Genomic DNA, 16,380 nt, shown 5'->3' on the forward strand with positions numbered 1-16,380 from the left:
ACCAGCTCCACAATGAAGCAAACCGGTTCAGAGGGCGTGTTGGTTCCTTTGTCTCCATCCTGGTCCATGCTTTGTTTTGCTCTTTGACTGTAGTGGTTCTGTTCTAATAAATTCTGAGTTGTATTCATTGTTTTGTTCAATACATGTTTTTGAATAAAAATACAAACAAAAGTAAGGTTTTTCATATTTTGTATTCCAGTTTTATAAACATCGTATGTTCTGCCTGTGTGTTCATTACATCCCCATCAAACCAGTGTTACTGCTGCTGGGACCAGTTTTTAATTATCTAATTATTATAGGTGTGGCAGTAATGCTGAAATGTCTTCAACAACATGAAGCAGCCTTTAGGTGATGTTTTCCGTGGTGGGCGACCAGTCACAGTCAGGAAGTTTACTTCTTGGCTCGTCGGGCCGAACGTGTGTTGAAAACAGTCTCTCCTCCTGACTTTGCTCCGCTGAACACAGACGGAGCTGCTTTACCGATTTTCTCTGTGGAAAAAACAAAGTAAGCCTCTGTGAATGAGCATGCAAAGGTTTGGGAGGCTGTTACTGTGAGAGAGAGGACAGGACTCTCCATCCTCACTGCCCTTCTTTCCTCTCTGTATATGTGGAAACTTCAGCATCATGAGACTCTGCCCTCATTGAAACCCACTCCCTTAATGTGATCTTAGCTGAACCACACACTGAAAGCGGTTTCCCCTTTATGGCCTGCAGGTGGTCTGTGTGTGTCTGGGTGTCCTCACCACACTCCTGCATTACTTGAAATGTCTTGCCCTTCACAGCCCCACCAGTGCCCAGTTTGTCCTTTGCTTCAGCCAGGTCTTCGTCTTTCACCTCAAGACGCTGCGTTTGTCCGTCCTCCTGCCCAGGCTGATGGACAAGAGACAGAGATGTCTGCAACAATGCCTTAAACTGAAGATGAATGCAGTAATGAAAGCTCAAAGGGTAGCCTTACTTGAGACATGATGGTTGCTGAAGACACCCTGAAGAAAACCTCCGCTCTCTGTCAGCCGGCTCTGTTTTGCAGCTCCAGTCCAAACACACTCATATATACACAACCTGGCAGTGATTCACCAGTGGACACTAAATCTGTTCTCAGACTAATGAATGATGTAATGGGTGAACAGGCTCCTCCTTTCCCTTTTATATGGTCTGATCTTTCAGGAGAACATGATGAGATCACTGCTTCAACATGTCCCAAAAAAAGAAAACCAGGATGCAGGAAGCGGACAAATGTTTCCCTCACTGTCTCCATGCTTACTATGAACACAGATACCCAAGTAGGCACATGATTGTGCAAACCATACCAGTACACATCCACAGTATGGATGTACATACATGGATGAAGGGAGAAAAGGGGTAAAGGAATGTCCTCTCCACCCCTTCCTGTTCATTTACTATAATTACATCGTTATTCAGCCTCTGGGGGCCTCAGTTCTGAGGCAGCTAGTACAGAATAAAGACAAGCAAATCCCAGCAGTATGAACCCCTCTGACATCACTAACAGGAGGAAGTTTCTTTGTAGCCAACAACTCCTCCAAAAAGACTATTTCTGCTGCTCCTTAACTTTTCTGTTTTCACCAGGACAATCATAGTTTACGTGCTTGTAGAAAAGCCATCCATCAAGAAAACCATCTATTTATTTATAGACTTGTTTGTCTGGTACTGGCTTTGTGCATGATGAGCATGTCACAGTGGCAGAAGCCGTCCACAGGGAATGTTTGCCACACGGCTTGTGTTGAAAGTGGACACAGGTGCAGAATGTGGATCAATACTCAAAACAGAGTCTTTATTAAAAAACCAGGAGAGTTCACACTCAAAATCACACGTGACATGGGAAAATTCAAAAAGGCAAAGACGAGATCTCTTAGGAGGAGTCTAGGAAGATTAAAAAACAAAGCAAGGTAAGGTAACCAGAGGATGGCGAGGTCCAGGCTGGTAATACCAACACATTCCCAAAGGTGGCGAGACAGACTGGCACCGAGTGCAGGGAGGACGCAGACTATACACAGGGAGCAGGGTAGACAACTAGACACAGGTGAGACACATGAGGGAGGGTCAGGTAATCACCGGGGGGGAGGGAGAACACAAGGAGGGGGAGGTCAACACACCTGAAACGAGAGTCAGTGATGCAGAACTAAACAGGAAACACCAAAATAAAACAGGAAGTAACACAAAACAAAACAAAAGCCCTGGCTCCAAGCTGAAACCCTGACGACACATTTTCAAATAGAGCCATGCTTTAGTAAAACCAAACATATTGTAATAAAAACCTTTATTAAAATACATTTTCAGCCACGTCATACTGTATCTCCATGAAGTACTGAAGGACACACACAGATTCACATGTTTAATTTAGGCGTGTTTCCTTCTGTATTGGGGTAAAAGCTGAGTCTCAGAATGAGCTGGGTCTGAGCTGGGTCTCAGAATGAGTCTCAGAATGAGCTGGGTCTCAGAATGAGCTGGGTCTGAGCTGGGTCTCAGAATGTGTCTCAGAATGAGCTGGGTCTCAGAATGAGTCTCAGAATGAGCTGGGTCTGAGCTGGGTCTCAGAATGGGTCTCAGAATGAGCTGGGTCTCAGAATGAGCTGGGTCTGAGCTGGGTCTCAGAATGTGTCTCAGAATGAGCTGGGTCTCAGAATGAGTCTCAGAATGAGCTGGGTCTGAGCTGGGTCTCAGAATGAGCTGGGTCTCAGAATGGGTCTCAGAATGAGCTGGGTCTGAGCTGGGTCTCAGAATGTGTCTCAGAATGAGCTGGGTCTCAGAATGGGTCTCAGAATGAGCTGGGTCTGAGCTGGGTCTCAGCGAGCAGACACAAAGCACCCACTCCTGTATGGGCCAGCCTCAGCCACCAGCCACGGGCACAGCAGAGAATGACCTGCGAACAGTACGGACCACTGAGTCCTACAGTATTCAAAACAGAATGATTACTATGGATTTTGATGAAATAATGATTCCCTGGTACCTCAGACATGGCTGTGAGCCCTGCAGACAGTGAGAAGCAGGAGTGGGCAGAGGTCTCCACTGGCTGAACTGGAAGTAATGATGTATGTGAGCAGGCCCGTGTTAAGACAGTCTGAAGCCGCCAGCCCACCATGGCAGCATGCAGGACAGGAGGAGGACGCATACAGACCGAGCCAGCAGGAACGGGTTAGGACCGACAGATGGCAGTGTTGCAACCAAGAAGATGCAACTAGCCATTAACCCGCGAAGAAGAAGAAACAGCCGAAGAAGAAGCAGATGACGTCAGAGTGTGTTTGTTAGACTCCACAGTGTTTATGTTCATAACGACGACATGTCTCTGTGGTGGTTACGGGCTGCAGCTGGCAGGAGCGTTTCAAGGAGCCTGCGTGTGGACCCGGTCTCTACAGGTCAGTGTATGTCCGCTTCACGCTTCATGTGCAGCACAGTAACACACTGTGCGCCACAGTAACACACTGTGTGCGCCACAGTAACGCCTGCAGTTGTAATGTGTTGTTCTATATGTCGCATGGTACCAGTGGCAGAATTCACAGGCTTTGAGACATTCGACCTTCATCGAAGCACCAGTGACATAAGTCCCCGCGGGGAGTGGTGGAGCTTCAGGTCATGGAGTCATTTTTATAGAAAGGGTTGAAACAACACCTTCAAGTCTGTTACATTAGTCTGTTACATTAGACCGTGTTGAAGTCTGTTACATTAGTCTGTTACATTAGACCGTGTTGAAGTCTGTTACATTAGTCTGTTACATTAGACTGTGTTGAAGTCTGTTACATTAGTCTGTTACATTAGACTGTGTTGAAGTCTGTTACATTAGACTGTGTTGAAGTCTGTTACATTAGTCTGTTACATTAGACTGTGTTGAAGTCTGTTACATTAGACTGTGTTGAAGTCTGTTACATTAGTCTGTTACATTAGACCGTGTTGAAGTCTGTTACATTAGACCGTGTTGAAGTCTGTTACATTAGCACCAGTGACATAAGTCCCCGCGGGGAGTGGTGGAGCTTCAGGTCATGGAGTCATTTTTATAGAAAGGGTTGAAACAACACCTTCAAGTTTGTATGTTGAAATGTAACAAGCCTGCAGCTTGTTCAAAAGCAGCAGCTCGGCTCCTGACTGCCACAAAAGACGTGAGCACGGCCGGTGCTTTGACTTTGAGTTTACCCTGAGGTATACAATGATTTCTGTCATTGTGTCAGGAGCCAGATAGTTCTCCAGCTACCTAACATTAGACCGTGTTGAAGTCTGTTACATTAGTCTGCTACATTAGACTGTGTTGAAGTCTGTTACATTAGACTGTTACATTAGACCGTGTTGAAGTCTGTTACATTAGACTGTTACATTAGACCGTGTTGAAGTCTGTTACATTAGTCTGCTACATTAGACTGTGTTGAAGTCTGTTACATTAGACTGTTACATTAGACTGTGTTGAAGTCTGTTACATTAGACTGTTACATTAGACCGTGTTGAAGTCTGTTACATTAGTCTGTTACATTAGACAGTGTTGAAGTCTGTTACATTAGTCTGTTACATTAGACCGTGTTGAAGTCTGTTACATTAGTCTGTTACATTAGACCGTGTTGAAGTCTGTTACATTAGTCTGTTACATTAGACTGTGTTGAAGTCTGTTACATTAGTCTGTTACATTAGACCATTTGAAGTCTGTTACATTAGTCTGTTACATTAGACTGTGTTGAAGTCTGTTACATTAGTCTGTTACATTAGACCGTGTTGAAGTCTGTTACATTAGTCTGTTACATTAGACTGTGTTGAAGTCTGTTACATTAGTCTGTTACATTAGACTGTGTTGAAGTCTGTTACATTAGACCGTGTTGAAGTCTGTTACATTAGTCTGTTACATTAGACCGTGTTGAAGTCTGTTACATTAGTCTGTTACATTAGACTGTGTTGAAGTCTGTTACATTAGTCTGTTACATTAGACCGTGTTGAAGTCTGTTACATTAGTCTGTTACATTAGACTGTGTTGAAGTCTGTTACATTAGTCTGTTACATTAGACCGTGTTGAAGTCTGTTACATTAGACCGTGTTGACGTCTGTTACATTAGACCGTGTTGACGTCTGTTACATTAGACCGTGTTGAAGTCTGTTACATTAGCAGGTTGTGAAGCCTATGTCTTGTGTTGTGCCATAAATGCACACAGCTGATCCCGTCTCTGTCTCCACTGTGTCCTGTTCAGGATGTTTACGGACAGCCAGCGGAGCAGTGAAGGACAAGGAGCCGCTGAAAAAGGCTAAAACACCACAGGGACGCTTGGACAACCTCGAGGACAAGAGCACTGATGTTCTGCAAAGTGAGACAGAATCTAACCAAGTATTATACAACATGTTATATAGGACATACAGAAACTGGTCATGTGTGTATTGCCTGACCCACAAAGGAAAACCTAGAACCTGCCGGTGCTGTGTCCATGAACAATACCAAGCAACTCTAACATGTGAAAAACATCTTCAAGTTTATTTGAATACTTCTGTTCTGGCTGAAAATGACTACATGTAAAACACTGTAAGACATGGCAGACCTCGCTCACATTGGTTAATGTTGAATCCACCATCAGGACACTGAACAGCCATGGTGTGTATGACAGAGCTGCAGGGAGGAAGTCACTGCCCTCCAAACAAAACACTGCTGTCTGTCTGCAGTGTGATGAAGCTCACCTGGACAAACCAGAGGCTGCTGGGACATGTTCTGAGGACAGATGAGACAGAACAGAGTTATTTGTACTAAGTGAGACTAATGTTGGGAGAATGACACAGTCCAGTCTCCAGAACTCTGTCTGCTTAAGACAGAGTGGGTCATGTAGCTGGACAACAACCACACTAGTACTTTTAACAAGAATAGTTCAAGAACAAAGGTAGTGTTCTGAATGCTTGAGTCAAAGTTCTCTTTTTCTACTTTTAGGACTTTTTGCAGAAACAGAGAAAACTCTACAGGGTTAACTACGGTAGCAGCTTTTCTAATACAAACCTTTCTATTGTTCTTCAGAGTTCCCTGATGATGTGAACCCTGTCACCAAGGAGAAAGGAGGTCCTCGTGGTCCAGAGCCCACCCGGTATGGAGACTGGGAGAGAAAGGGTCGCTGTGTTGACTTCTAGTTCATTATACTTTCATTGCTTCATTGTAAATCTTTGACATCGCACTGGGATTGTGGCACTTTGCACACTTTGTGAAACTTCACTATCAGCTCAGAAGACTGTGACTGACACATGTTAGGATCAGGGACAGTTAGTGTCTTCTTCACTCATTACTGGCATTGTAGAGATTTAGGGAAGCTAGGGGTTTATCCAGGGTCCCTGTCAGGTAAGCCAGTTGTGGTTCCAATGTTATCTAGAGTCTGTCATGGCTCCTAAAAGAAAGTGTGTTGGGGATACAGGGATACTGCAGAACAGCAATGCTGGTCCACGGTTCTGTTCATAAATACATGTTTAAATCAATAAATGTAAAGTTTATCTACAAACTGTAAACGTTGATTTATTTCATATTGTGGCCAACATCGTATGTTCCTGACCCAAACAGCATCTGTGTAATATAAACATCATCGTACAGACTTGTTTAAACCCTGCTGACGCCCAACATAATGTTGATGTGAGCAATACAAATGAAGCACATGTGACAGGTACCGACGCTTCAATGTCAGCAAAGTCAGCAAAACGAAATCCAAAGGTAGGTTACATTGCTTTATCTGAACAGAAAGACAAACACAAGTCTTTGCACGTCTGTAGTGTTTCAATAGCTCGCTGTCATTCATAGTTTGGAGAAGGTTTCTCCTCTCTGTCCTCTGTTTAAGCCTCTTAAAAGTCCTCCTCTCTATCTTAACAGTTTTTCATCGTAAGGCCTCTTTGAAGCTTTAAGATGTTTACTTTACTTTACTAGGATTTAGTCTTAATTATAAAGGGAACATTCTCAGAAAACGTCATAATCCTGAGAATGTTCAGAGTTTTGGACTGATGTATCCCTGATGTGCGGGGAACTGGTTAGTGTTTTGTCCTGCAGGTGGCAGACGCGCGGCAACAGCCCCAAAACAATGAAGAAGAAGAAGAAGAGACAAAGCAGAAGAGGAAGAGGCAGAAGAGCTGAACTATGCTGCTGGATGAGGTAAATATCTGCGTCCGTGTTTTCACGCGGAGAAGTTGTAATAAAGTTCCGCTCTCATAGACCTTCAGCAAGCTGATGTGTCGACATGTGGCTCCAGAGGAAGGACTCGGTCTGTGAGGCGTTCGCTGTCCTCTGTCCTGTGAGGCGTTCGCTGTCCTCTGTCCTGTGAGGCGTTCGCTGTCCTCTGTCCTGTGAGGCGTTCCGTGATCACTTCCGCGCTGTGTCCTCTTTAAAGTCATTTGGAAGAACTGCGTTTAAATGTTTTAAAAGCTTTAACGGCAGCATGCTGACGTCCTCAGCTGTTCCTTTATTTCATCAAAGCAACAAGCGGTTTATTCGGACGAGGCTCGGCGTCGTCTCACTGCCTCGCCGGCCTTGATGATATAGTTTATGAATATGAATGGACGTCATCACTGTTTTGTTGTGTCCTGTACGTGCACTTTGTGGCTGTCCTTATTATTATTATAGCGACAGCACGCACCGCGTCACAACCCGAAACACGCCCACCGATGGCAGCTTATAACAGATCATTAACAGATCATCTCATGTGAAAGCTTCAGACAGATGTGTGCACAGTGATCAGTGCAGGAACTTCAGAGCTCTTCATCCAGCATGTCCACAGGTCTCTGTCAGGAGAGGCCACAGATGAATAATTCAATTTGATGCTCTGATATGTGGCACAATGTTCCACAGTAATTAAACATTGAGGCATTCATATATTTATTTATTACACATAACCTTTCCGCTGTGTTCCTTGCATTCTGTGTGTGGCTCCAGTGTTTTGCCTGTATGAGGACTGCAGCCATAGGTTGTGGGGGTTGAAGGCTTCAGCTGGGCCACACACTCCACATCAGCTGAGCAGAAGTGCAGTGCTTATGTTCACCTCTGGAGCTGTAATATACACATACATACACTGTTTAGGAAGTATTCACTCACATTAAATGATGGAGACCCCTGGAATAAAAAGGTCTCAGCTCTCTGATCACTGAGCCATGACTATAGGAGCACTTCAACTAACAGCACAGCTGATGAGACCACTCATGCTCAGTTCAGCAGCCTGAAGCAGAACTTTGTGCTAACTGAGTAAATGATTAAGCGGAAACACAGTGTTCCAGTGCTTTGACATGAATCCCCATAGTGATGCTGAGAGTTCTGTGGAACATTCTGTTTCCTCTTCTGCGTTGGGGTGCTGAGCACAGGCAGAGCCGAGCATGCAGTCTTAATGAGACCAGTCAGGTGAGGAGCTTCATGTGTTACGCTGCCTGGATGCAACTGGATGCTTATCAGGCCAGTCAAGCCTGCTGCTTCGTGACCCCACAACAACAGACCTGGGTCCAAGAGCTTACAGCAGGGCACCTGGAGCAGTTTTCTTTCTTTTCTCCTTCAAGCAGCTTCATCAGTTCTGTTGTATGAAGATGACCTGAGTGACTGACAACAGACATAAATGTATTTAATTATTCCTTACAACCAGATGGACGTCTTTCCCCTTATTATGATCTGGGGAAGCTAGGAGAATTTTTTGACTTATACAGGTTGCATTTCATTGATAATAGGACAAGGACCATCATTTTAAACTAGAGGCATGGTAAAAAGCTCCCCAGCAGTTTCTTTGGCTACATAATGTCGTCTTTACTACCAGTGCTCAGAGGTGACCTGACTGTTTCTGTGACTGCTAACTGTTGTACCATGTGTGCCTAGCTTGTTAGTGCAGTAACTATATTCTGCCACCATGTGCATGTACTCCAAAATGGTATTAGTATATTAATAAAGCTAAACAAGTTTAAATAACTTTAAATAACATTGCTTTGTCTGACAGGATTCGTCCTGCACTGAAGCCAAAGGATGCAGCCAACGAAAGAAGACGCATCTGTCAGACTTAAATTTCATCACAACAGAATATGAAAGAGGCAGGACCACAAAGGCAGGCAAAGGAGAGCCACACAGAAGTGTTACTATGGCAGCTTCCTCTAGGTACCTGACAGACCGACAGTATGAGATGAGGAGGCCACTGTGTTCTTCAGAACCATATGCTTCTATCCTGAAGAAGTCACGCACTCAGACATTCACAGAGAAGGTGAGAAGCATGGAGAGGAACATGATATGATATGTTTGTTACCAGCATTTTACACCTCATCAAATCCTGACACTGTCCACTACTGAAACTAAAGATTTAACAAGTACAATCCAACTGCTGAGTTGAAATATACACCTTAAATGACAGCCACACCTTTATAATGGAAACTCATGACTAGTGGCTCGCTAGTATGAAATGTCACTTTATGTTGCTTTCCTGTAGGAGAAGCGGCTTGGTGAACACAGCAGCATGAGTTGGTCAGGAGAGGAGCCGTTTCCAGAGAGACTCAGCCCCTCTCAGGGTGACACCACACCTCCCTCGGCCTCCAGCAGATACCTGTCCTTGGGTGTCTCATCCCTTGAGGCCCCACTGTGCCGTGAAGAACCCACTTCAGAAAGACCCTTTTCTGCCAGTCTCTCCAGTTCTTTCCTGGATGGCCAGAAATTAAACTCCACTTTGAGGCCTCAGCAGACCTGTCCAGTCCTGGATCCTACTTGCACCCCTCGCTCAGGCTACTCCAGACCAGACCAGACTCAACTCAGGCTAGAGCGAAGAGAAGGGAGCGGTGGTGGAGAAACCGGACTATGTTTTCATAGAGGACACACCAAAGAAGGCCTCAAGTCTCCCTATCAGAAAAATTACTGGGCCTGTGCCATCCCTAAAACTTCACCTCCATCCCCAGACAGACACTCTGCAGACTGGGATCCAAACAAGGATTATCAGGCACTGCTGAACTACACGTATCCATTGAGACCAGGACATATAGTCAGTGAATTGGACAGTTTTAAGCTTCAGGAAAAGTCTTGTCTCCAGACATACTCCAACCTTCAAGACTCTGGAATTGAACTGGACCACCTTTGTAGCTCTTCCAGTCTATCAGGATTGGGCTTTTCTGTTAGTGGGACAAATCCAACTAGAGGAAGAAACACTCTTAGTACTGGTCATAGATCACCTGATCTACAAGGCTTCAACAGATCTTCAGAAGTTCCACGCTGCAGTACTCCACACTCCCCAACTGACACCATGGGTTTGTCCTTGGACAGTCTGAACTACAGGAAGGACAGAGGTGGAGCGAGTTGTTCTAAGACAGGCAGTCTCCGACATCAGCTGCCCTGCAGCTCTGCTGCTTTCATCCGCTCTGCCTGTATTCTTCCACAGTCCAGATGTGCTGAGGATGACGAAGAATTCTTACCTCTTCCAGAGCAGCTGGAGGAGCTGCAGCTGCTGTCCAGACAGGTCAGTGTGTGTGTGGAACATTTTTCAGCTGTGTTATACTGTGCTCTTGTAATAATTCTCCTGCATACAAAGGAGTCAGCGTGGTTAGCTGCCTGGAAACTACACTGTTGTGAAACTACTAACCCACTGTGTTTCACACAGCATACACCGCTCATAACTATGGAAGTGATTGGTGGTTATTTTTAACTTCTCTTCCACAAAGACATGGCCCCATGGGTTTTTTACAATGTCAGAGCTACACACACATGAAAGGCTATGCTAAATATGCTGTATGATGAAGCCTTCCCCTCGTCTGACACACAGTGACATGTTGTAACAACACTGAGCAGGTTTTACTGGCAGGTTGGTGTTGACACTGTGTGTATTCCTGTGATGATAACCATGATGATTTAGTGAAAAGGTCTGCAATGTAAAACTAGAGGGATCTGGAGGAAGTGGATCATGGTTTAAAAGTCAGATATTCAGATATGTATGATTCCTGTGTACAGGTGAGGGCGATAACTGCTAAGCTGAGCTTACCATCACGATGTAGCTGGGAATCCCTGGAGCCAGGCACCACCTCCAGCCTGTCCTCCAGCACCCTGCCTGAGAAGCAGGCAGCTGATGAGGAGGCTGAAGTCAAACTGTACAAAGATGGAGCAGATAAGGGGGGCAGGAAGCCGAGCAGTGCTCCTCAGACAGTGGTTATTGAAGGTTTGTGCAGATTCTAGGGTACAGTCAATACAATATCACAAGTGAACACATTCTCCTTGTGTCTATGAGCAGAGGGTCACAGGGATTCTGAAACCAGGAGGAGCAGCTTTGAAGCTTGGGTGAAGTCTGCTGAAAGGAGCCTTAATTGGTCAAATCTCAGGGAGATGGAGGCGTTTGTGGAATCCCTGCGTGGCCTCACACTGCCCGACAGCCAGAGGAAGAGCCCGGGTGACCAAGAGCTTAGCGACTCTCTCATGGAACACGTCCAGGTACAGACTTGACTTGATATGACCTTTTATACAGGTGTCTGGAAATCAACAGCAATCAATATGCATTCATCATTACAAGGCTCTGGCCTGGCCAGCCAAACCCATCGACTGCTTGAGGATTCTTTCTGTGATGGATCTGGATCCCCTCCACAGTTAAACTGGTAGAAACTCTGTTGGATCAATGGTTTATCAGCTGTTCCACAACAGGTTGGGCTTTATGCCAAAACGTGCTGTTTGCCTTGTTCAATAATATTTGCAGATTAGCTAATAACACCTTTATGTCAAAACAGTTTACCACTCCACTGCATGTCACTTCAGATCAGGCTGCTTATGTATTCTATTTAAGACAATGTGGCCTAATGGCTAGTAAAGCATGTCGCCCACCTTAAGCATCAGTTCCTACATTGTGTAGTAACAGTCATAGCCATGAATGCGGGGCATGTTTCAGGTCTTCTGCTCACATCTGGAGCTGCTCATCCAGCAGCTGTACGCAGTGTCAGAGAAGATGGAGCTTCTAGCTGCACCTACTGTGGACATAGACAGTGTGAAGTCGTCCCTAGCCAAGTATCAGGTGAGAGCTTTCTTTGGCTTTCTTTGGCTTGTTCAAACGCTAGTAGCCTCCATTCATTCTGACAATTATTAATAATTATAAAGTGTATCCCTACTGCTTCCATATGAGTTAGGAAGTAATCTACATCAGTGACCAGTGAAGATTCTCAACCACCTCGTAAATCCCTGCTAAACCAGTTGAAGCATTTGAAGATGAAGCTGTTCAGAGGGGCAGTGAAACATCTTCAAAGAATTCTAACAAGTCCAGAAACAAGGGTTTAGAATGCCCCAGTAAAAGTCCAGACCTCAGTCCAGTTTAAACCATAAGAGATAAAAGACATAGCTGTATATATGTGTGTTCTCTGTGGACTGAGTGTTTGATACAGAGTTGGTAACCCTTAGTTACGTGGTCCTCATTGCAGTCATTACTCTCTTCAAGCACAGCTTGGTGTGTTGACTGTGTTCTCAGAGTTTCCAGAGAGAAGTGAGCAGTCACCAGCCCCTGACCTCCTGTGTTCTGCGTACCGGACAGCTTCTCCTCAGCTGCATCAACACCACCTCACCACGTCAGTCCTATTAACAAACACAAAGAGTTTAAATAGTATCAGGTGACCAATGAGTCATGCTGATTCCTCTTTTACAGTTTTAGGAGAAACCCTGCTGCTCATTGAGAGACAGTCTGGAGCTCTGCAGACCTACACCGAACACTTCTTCTCCTCCATTCTGTCTGCCATGGACAACCTCACCCAGCCCAGCACAGCAGAGAAGTCCCTGTAGGAGTCAGCGGGTCCACTTCATTTCACTCATTTCATTTTCACATGTGAGCTTTATATAAACATGGGCTGGTACAGGGTCCACTGTCCACTGCAGAACACTTAACTCTTTCCAGATATCACACCATTTTCCTACTGTACACATTGAGACCATTGTTTTTCACAACTTAATGCATTTATATCACATATAGTAGTCTATGTAATAGTGATCATTCTGTTGCCTGGGGGCAGTTTCCTCACGGTATCCACCTGAATGCTTACCTAACACGTTAAGCGAGGCCTTCAATGCATTTTCTTCTTTTGTAACCAAAAACTAAAAAGGTGATGATAATGATGGTAATGATGTTACACACACATGCAGCCTATAGGATGATGAAGCATCTGATGCTGAGGGCCCCATAAAGGCTCGAGCCGGCCCTGCTGCCTTTAATGCCTTCAACTGTAGTTAAATCACCAGCAGTGTCACCAGCAGTGCACCTCCACACCATCACTCTGTGCTTCACATGGAAAACCACACAGTGTAGAAACCATCTGTTGACCTTTTCTTCTTCTGAAAGGACACGGTGGAACCAAAAGTCTCACATTTGGACCCATCAGACCAAAGTACAGGTTTCCAGGGGTCTACTGTCCATTCTCTGTGTCTCTTGGGTCTCTTCTTGTTCTTCTTCAGTAGTGGTGTCTTTGCAGCAGTTGGATCATGAAGGTCTGGTTCTCACAGTCTCCTCTGAACAGTTGATGTTGAGATGTGTCTGCTGCTTGAACTCTTTGCAGCATTGATGTGGACTCTGATCTGAGGTGCTGTTCATTTGTGGTTTCTGATGCTGGTGACTCTAACGAACTGATCCTCTGCAGCAGAGGTCACTCTTGGTCTTTCTCTCCTGGGGTTGACTGCACCTTCAGTTTTTCCAGTGTTAGTGAGTATATGGTTCACCTTCATGTGATGTGTGCTACTCTGCCTACAATAGAGACAGATGCTGCCTCTCTCACTTTTTCATTTGTACTTACTGTCTTTGATATTGTCTGTGTGCCTAACAGTTTATACACCAAATAAAAACAATTCAACAGCTCCAGGTATGTATTTATTTTAACATGTATAGAATTACATTACATGCTCCAAAACCTGCAGAAACATGCATTACAGTTTGTTTCAGTGGCTAACAAGCATTTGTCCAAACAATCGTCACATTTTCAGAACTCTTAATATAACGTGCACAGAATCGGTCAGCTGTGACCATACCATTCACATTTTATGTTGTTTTCACACAATATGATACATGTATATGTATATATATATATATATATATATATATATATATATATATATATATATATACATACACACATATTTATTATATATATATATATGTGTGTGTGTGTGTGTATTTCTACAATGCTTACATTTTCTTAACAGATAAGTTATACCCACCACCAAAATGGTGGATCATTTTTGTCTTTTTTACCAATGTTAGCACACAACACGCCACAATAAAAACAACATTCCAAACCTTAGCTACAGTATAAAACCTCTACTTCTGCAACAATGTCAGCTCAAAAACAACACATCAGCTCAAAATAAGCTGATAATTACCAAACAGTTCAACAACTGACAAACTGATTTATGTTGGATAAATTGGGCCAACCACAGCTGGTTGTAGACTGGATGCAGAGGCAGGTGCTGAGGATTCTTTAATGAAACTGACACATAAAGGAGGACCTTGAGGGGTGATGTTTTTGGGAGCGTACACATGAAAAGACAAAGTAATGTCTGGACGAGGGTTCAATCTGGCCAAAAGGCATCAGCGAGGACGAATGTTAGAGGTAACAGGGCCGCAGCAAAGTGCCAGGACAGAGAGGGGCAAACATCACAATGTGTGCAGCACTTGGAAATACTGGACTGATCCATCATAGATGTTGGACCCTCCCCTTCCCCAGCACCTGGTTCCAGAGCAGGATCAGGTGGGACATGAGGATCCTTGTCATCACCTGGGACAATGTGGCTTTCCATCACTCTCAAGCCATCACAACATGGTTTGAAGTCCACCCAAGACTGGTCCATCTCTTCCTTCCACCCTATTCACCTGTTCTCAGTCCCATAGAGGAGTTTTTTTTCTGCATGGGGGTGGAAAGTTTTTGACCATCAGCCACATGGCCAGACGTTACTCCTTGATGCCATGGATGCTGCCTGCAGGGACACTGCAGTTGAAGACTGCCAAGCATGGATCCGACATACCAAGCGGTTTATCCCCGGTGTATCTCGGATGACATCAGATGTGATGGTGACAAAAACATGTGACAGGCCTGTACCTTGTGAACTGAAAACATGTGTTTCTCTGTGACAGAATGATTTCATTTGGAGTCTGATTTCCTGTGTTTTGGTGAAGTTAGTGTGTTAGACAAAGATGTATTTTGAAAGTTAGTGTATATTTAACAAAATGTGTTTTTGAGAATAAACGTCACCATTTGGCCGTGTGTGTCTGTTAAGAGTTTAGAAAAAGTATCTGAAGAATGCCCTTCCATGTGACTAATGCTGTCTGTCTTGTTGGAGACAACATTATATATAAATTCAAATTAGGAACACATCCCGAGTCACTCCTCAGTTACTCAGACACTGATTTGAACATGGTGTCGATGATCAGAGTTGTGTTTCCATAGACCTGAAACAGTCTGAGTTGCTTCAGCCTGGTATTCTGAATGATGTCTGACAGAGCAAGTCTAGCATTGTTGCCACGAAGAAGAAAGGTAATAAATTAATACAGAATCATCACACATTTACTGTATATTTCTATGTAATGATTTGTTGCAGTTTCATTTACAGAGTGGCAACACTCAGTGTTTGTTTGGTGCTAAGTCTGTTTTTGCATGTATGTAAAATCTGCCTGTCCACACCCAGACACATGCAAATGATCCTGACAACAGGGTGAAGTGGTCACTTCAGGTTCACTCAGCTGAGCACCTTTAGTCATTGATGGTTAAAAAAGGCTATGACATTATTTATTTACTTAGAAAACAATGAAGCCATAAAGAAAACAGTGTCAGCACTGAGTGCCTCCATGACTCAGTAGCTGATCCACCTTTAACAACAACAAGTTGGAGCCAAAAGAATGTCTGGTGAAGTTAATCTGTCCTATCCCCAATTTAATGGCTTCTTTCCCAAAGTGATCGATCAACATGTTGATCGACCGCTCACCACCACAGCACACCCAGGAACAATGGGTGAAAGTCCCCAGGCAGGGCTCCATCTAGCACCCCTCCCAGAGACTGTAAGAAGGTCTACTCAATCTCCCCACAGGGATTAATAAAGTTAATCTTAATCTTAATCCTACTCTACACTGCTGTTCGGCCCATAGGCCAAAACAGTTAGACACCTCTCCCTAGCCCGAAGGCACAGGAAGGCGACCCTCTCACAACTGGGACCAACTCCAACACATGGCATGAGCTGTGGGGCTATGAGCAAGCACCTCTCACAGTGGGCAGTGACTCTAACCACTCTCAATGAGCTGGGTTCCAGAGCCCAAGCTGTGCGTGAAGGCGAGCGCACGGTACCGCTCAGCCTCCAGCATAGCTCAGCCCCCTCAGCTCCATGTCCAGTGATCGGGCCATTGTCATATTTTACCCTTTCAAAGCATGATGCACTGAGCAGCACCCAGAGATGTTCCTGTTGTGCCTGTGCTGCTGCTCGTTCACAATAAACCAG

The 16,380-nt window shown here is 44.6% G+C and overlaps 3 protein-coding genes across 5 annotated transcripts; 2 read left to right on the top strand and 1 right to left on the bottom strand.

Annotated features, from left to right (window-relative positions):
* Window positions 1–177: 177 nt before the first annotated feature.
* LOC114447467 (musculoskeletal embryonic nuclear protein 1-like) lies at window positions 178–1,088 on the bottom strand. Of its 2 annotated transcripts, none has more exons than XM_028423746.1 (3): window positions 955–1,088; window positions 759–869; window positions 178–488 (listed from the first exon to the last, which is right to left on the bottom strand). In XM_028423746.1, the coding sequence occupies exons 1-3, from the start codon at window positions 961–963 to the stop codon at window positions 345–347; spliced, it is 264 nt and encodes an 87-aa protein (XP_028279547.1). In that variant the 5' UTR covers window positions 964–1,088; the 3' UTR covers window positions 178–344. The 2 variants fall into 2 exon arrangements, with proteins under 2 accessions (XP_028279547.1, XP_028279548.1); XM_028423747.1 differs by having other exon boundaries at window positions 743–869.
* A 2,130-nt stretch (window positions 1,089–3,218) lies between these two features.
* sdhaf4 (succinate dehydrogenase complex assembly factor 4) lies at window positions 3,219–6,454 on the top strand. The gene is made up of 3 exons (XM_028423703.1): window positions 3,219–3,370; window positions 5,177–5,290; window positions 5,983–6,454. The coding sequence occupies exons 1-3, from the start codon at window positions 3,295–3,297 to the stop codon at window positions 6,090–6,092; spliced, it is 300 nt and encodes a 99-aa protein (XP_028279504.1). The 5' UTR covers window positions 3,219–3,294; the 3' UTR covers window positions 6,093–6,454.
* Window positions 6,455–7,008: 554 nt separating this feature from the next.
* cep68 (centrosomal protein 68) lies at window positions 7,009–13,754 on the top strand. 2 transcript variants are annotated; one of them, XM_028424169.1, is made up of 8 exons: window positions 7,009–7,092; window positions 8,909–9,166; window positions 9,389–10,402; window positions 10,891–11,095; window positions 11,165–11,364; window positions 11,813–11,935; window positions 12,383–12,479; window positions 12,557–13,754. In XM_028424169.1, the coding sequence occupies exons 1-8, from the start codon at window positions 7,078–7,080 to the stop codon at window positions 12,688–12,690; spliced, it is 2,046 nt and encodes a 681-aa protein (XP_028279970.1). In that variant the 5' UTR covers window positions 7,009–7,077; the 3' UTR covers window positions 12,691–13,754. The 2 variants fall into 2 exon arrangements, with proteins under 2 accessions (XP_028279970.1, XP_028279971.1); XM_028424170.1 differs by having other exon boundaries at window positions 11,168–11,364.
* The last annotated feature ends 2,626 nt before the right edge of the window (window positions 13,755–16,380 follow it).

This window comes from Parambassis ranga, chromosome 15, assembly GCF_900634625.1.
Source record: "Parambassis ranga chromosome 15, fParRan2.1, whole genome shotgun sequence".
Classification (NCBI taxonomy): Eukaryota; Metazoa; Chordata; class Actinopteri; family Ambassidae; genus Parambassis; species Parambassis ranga.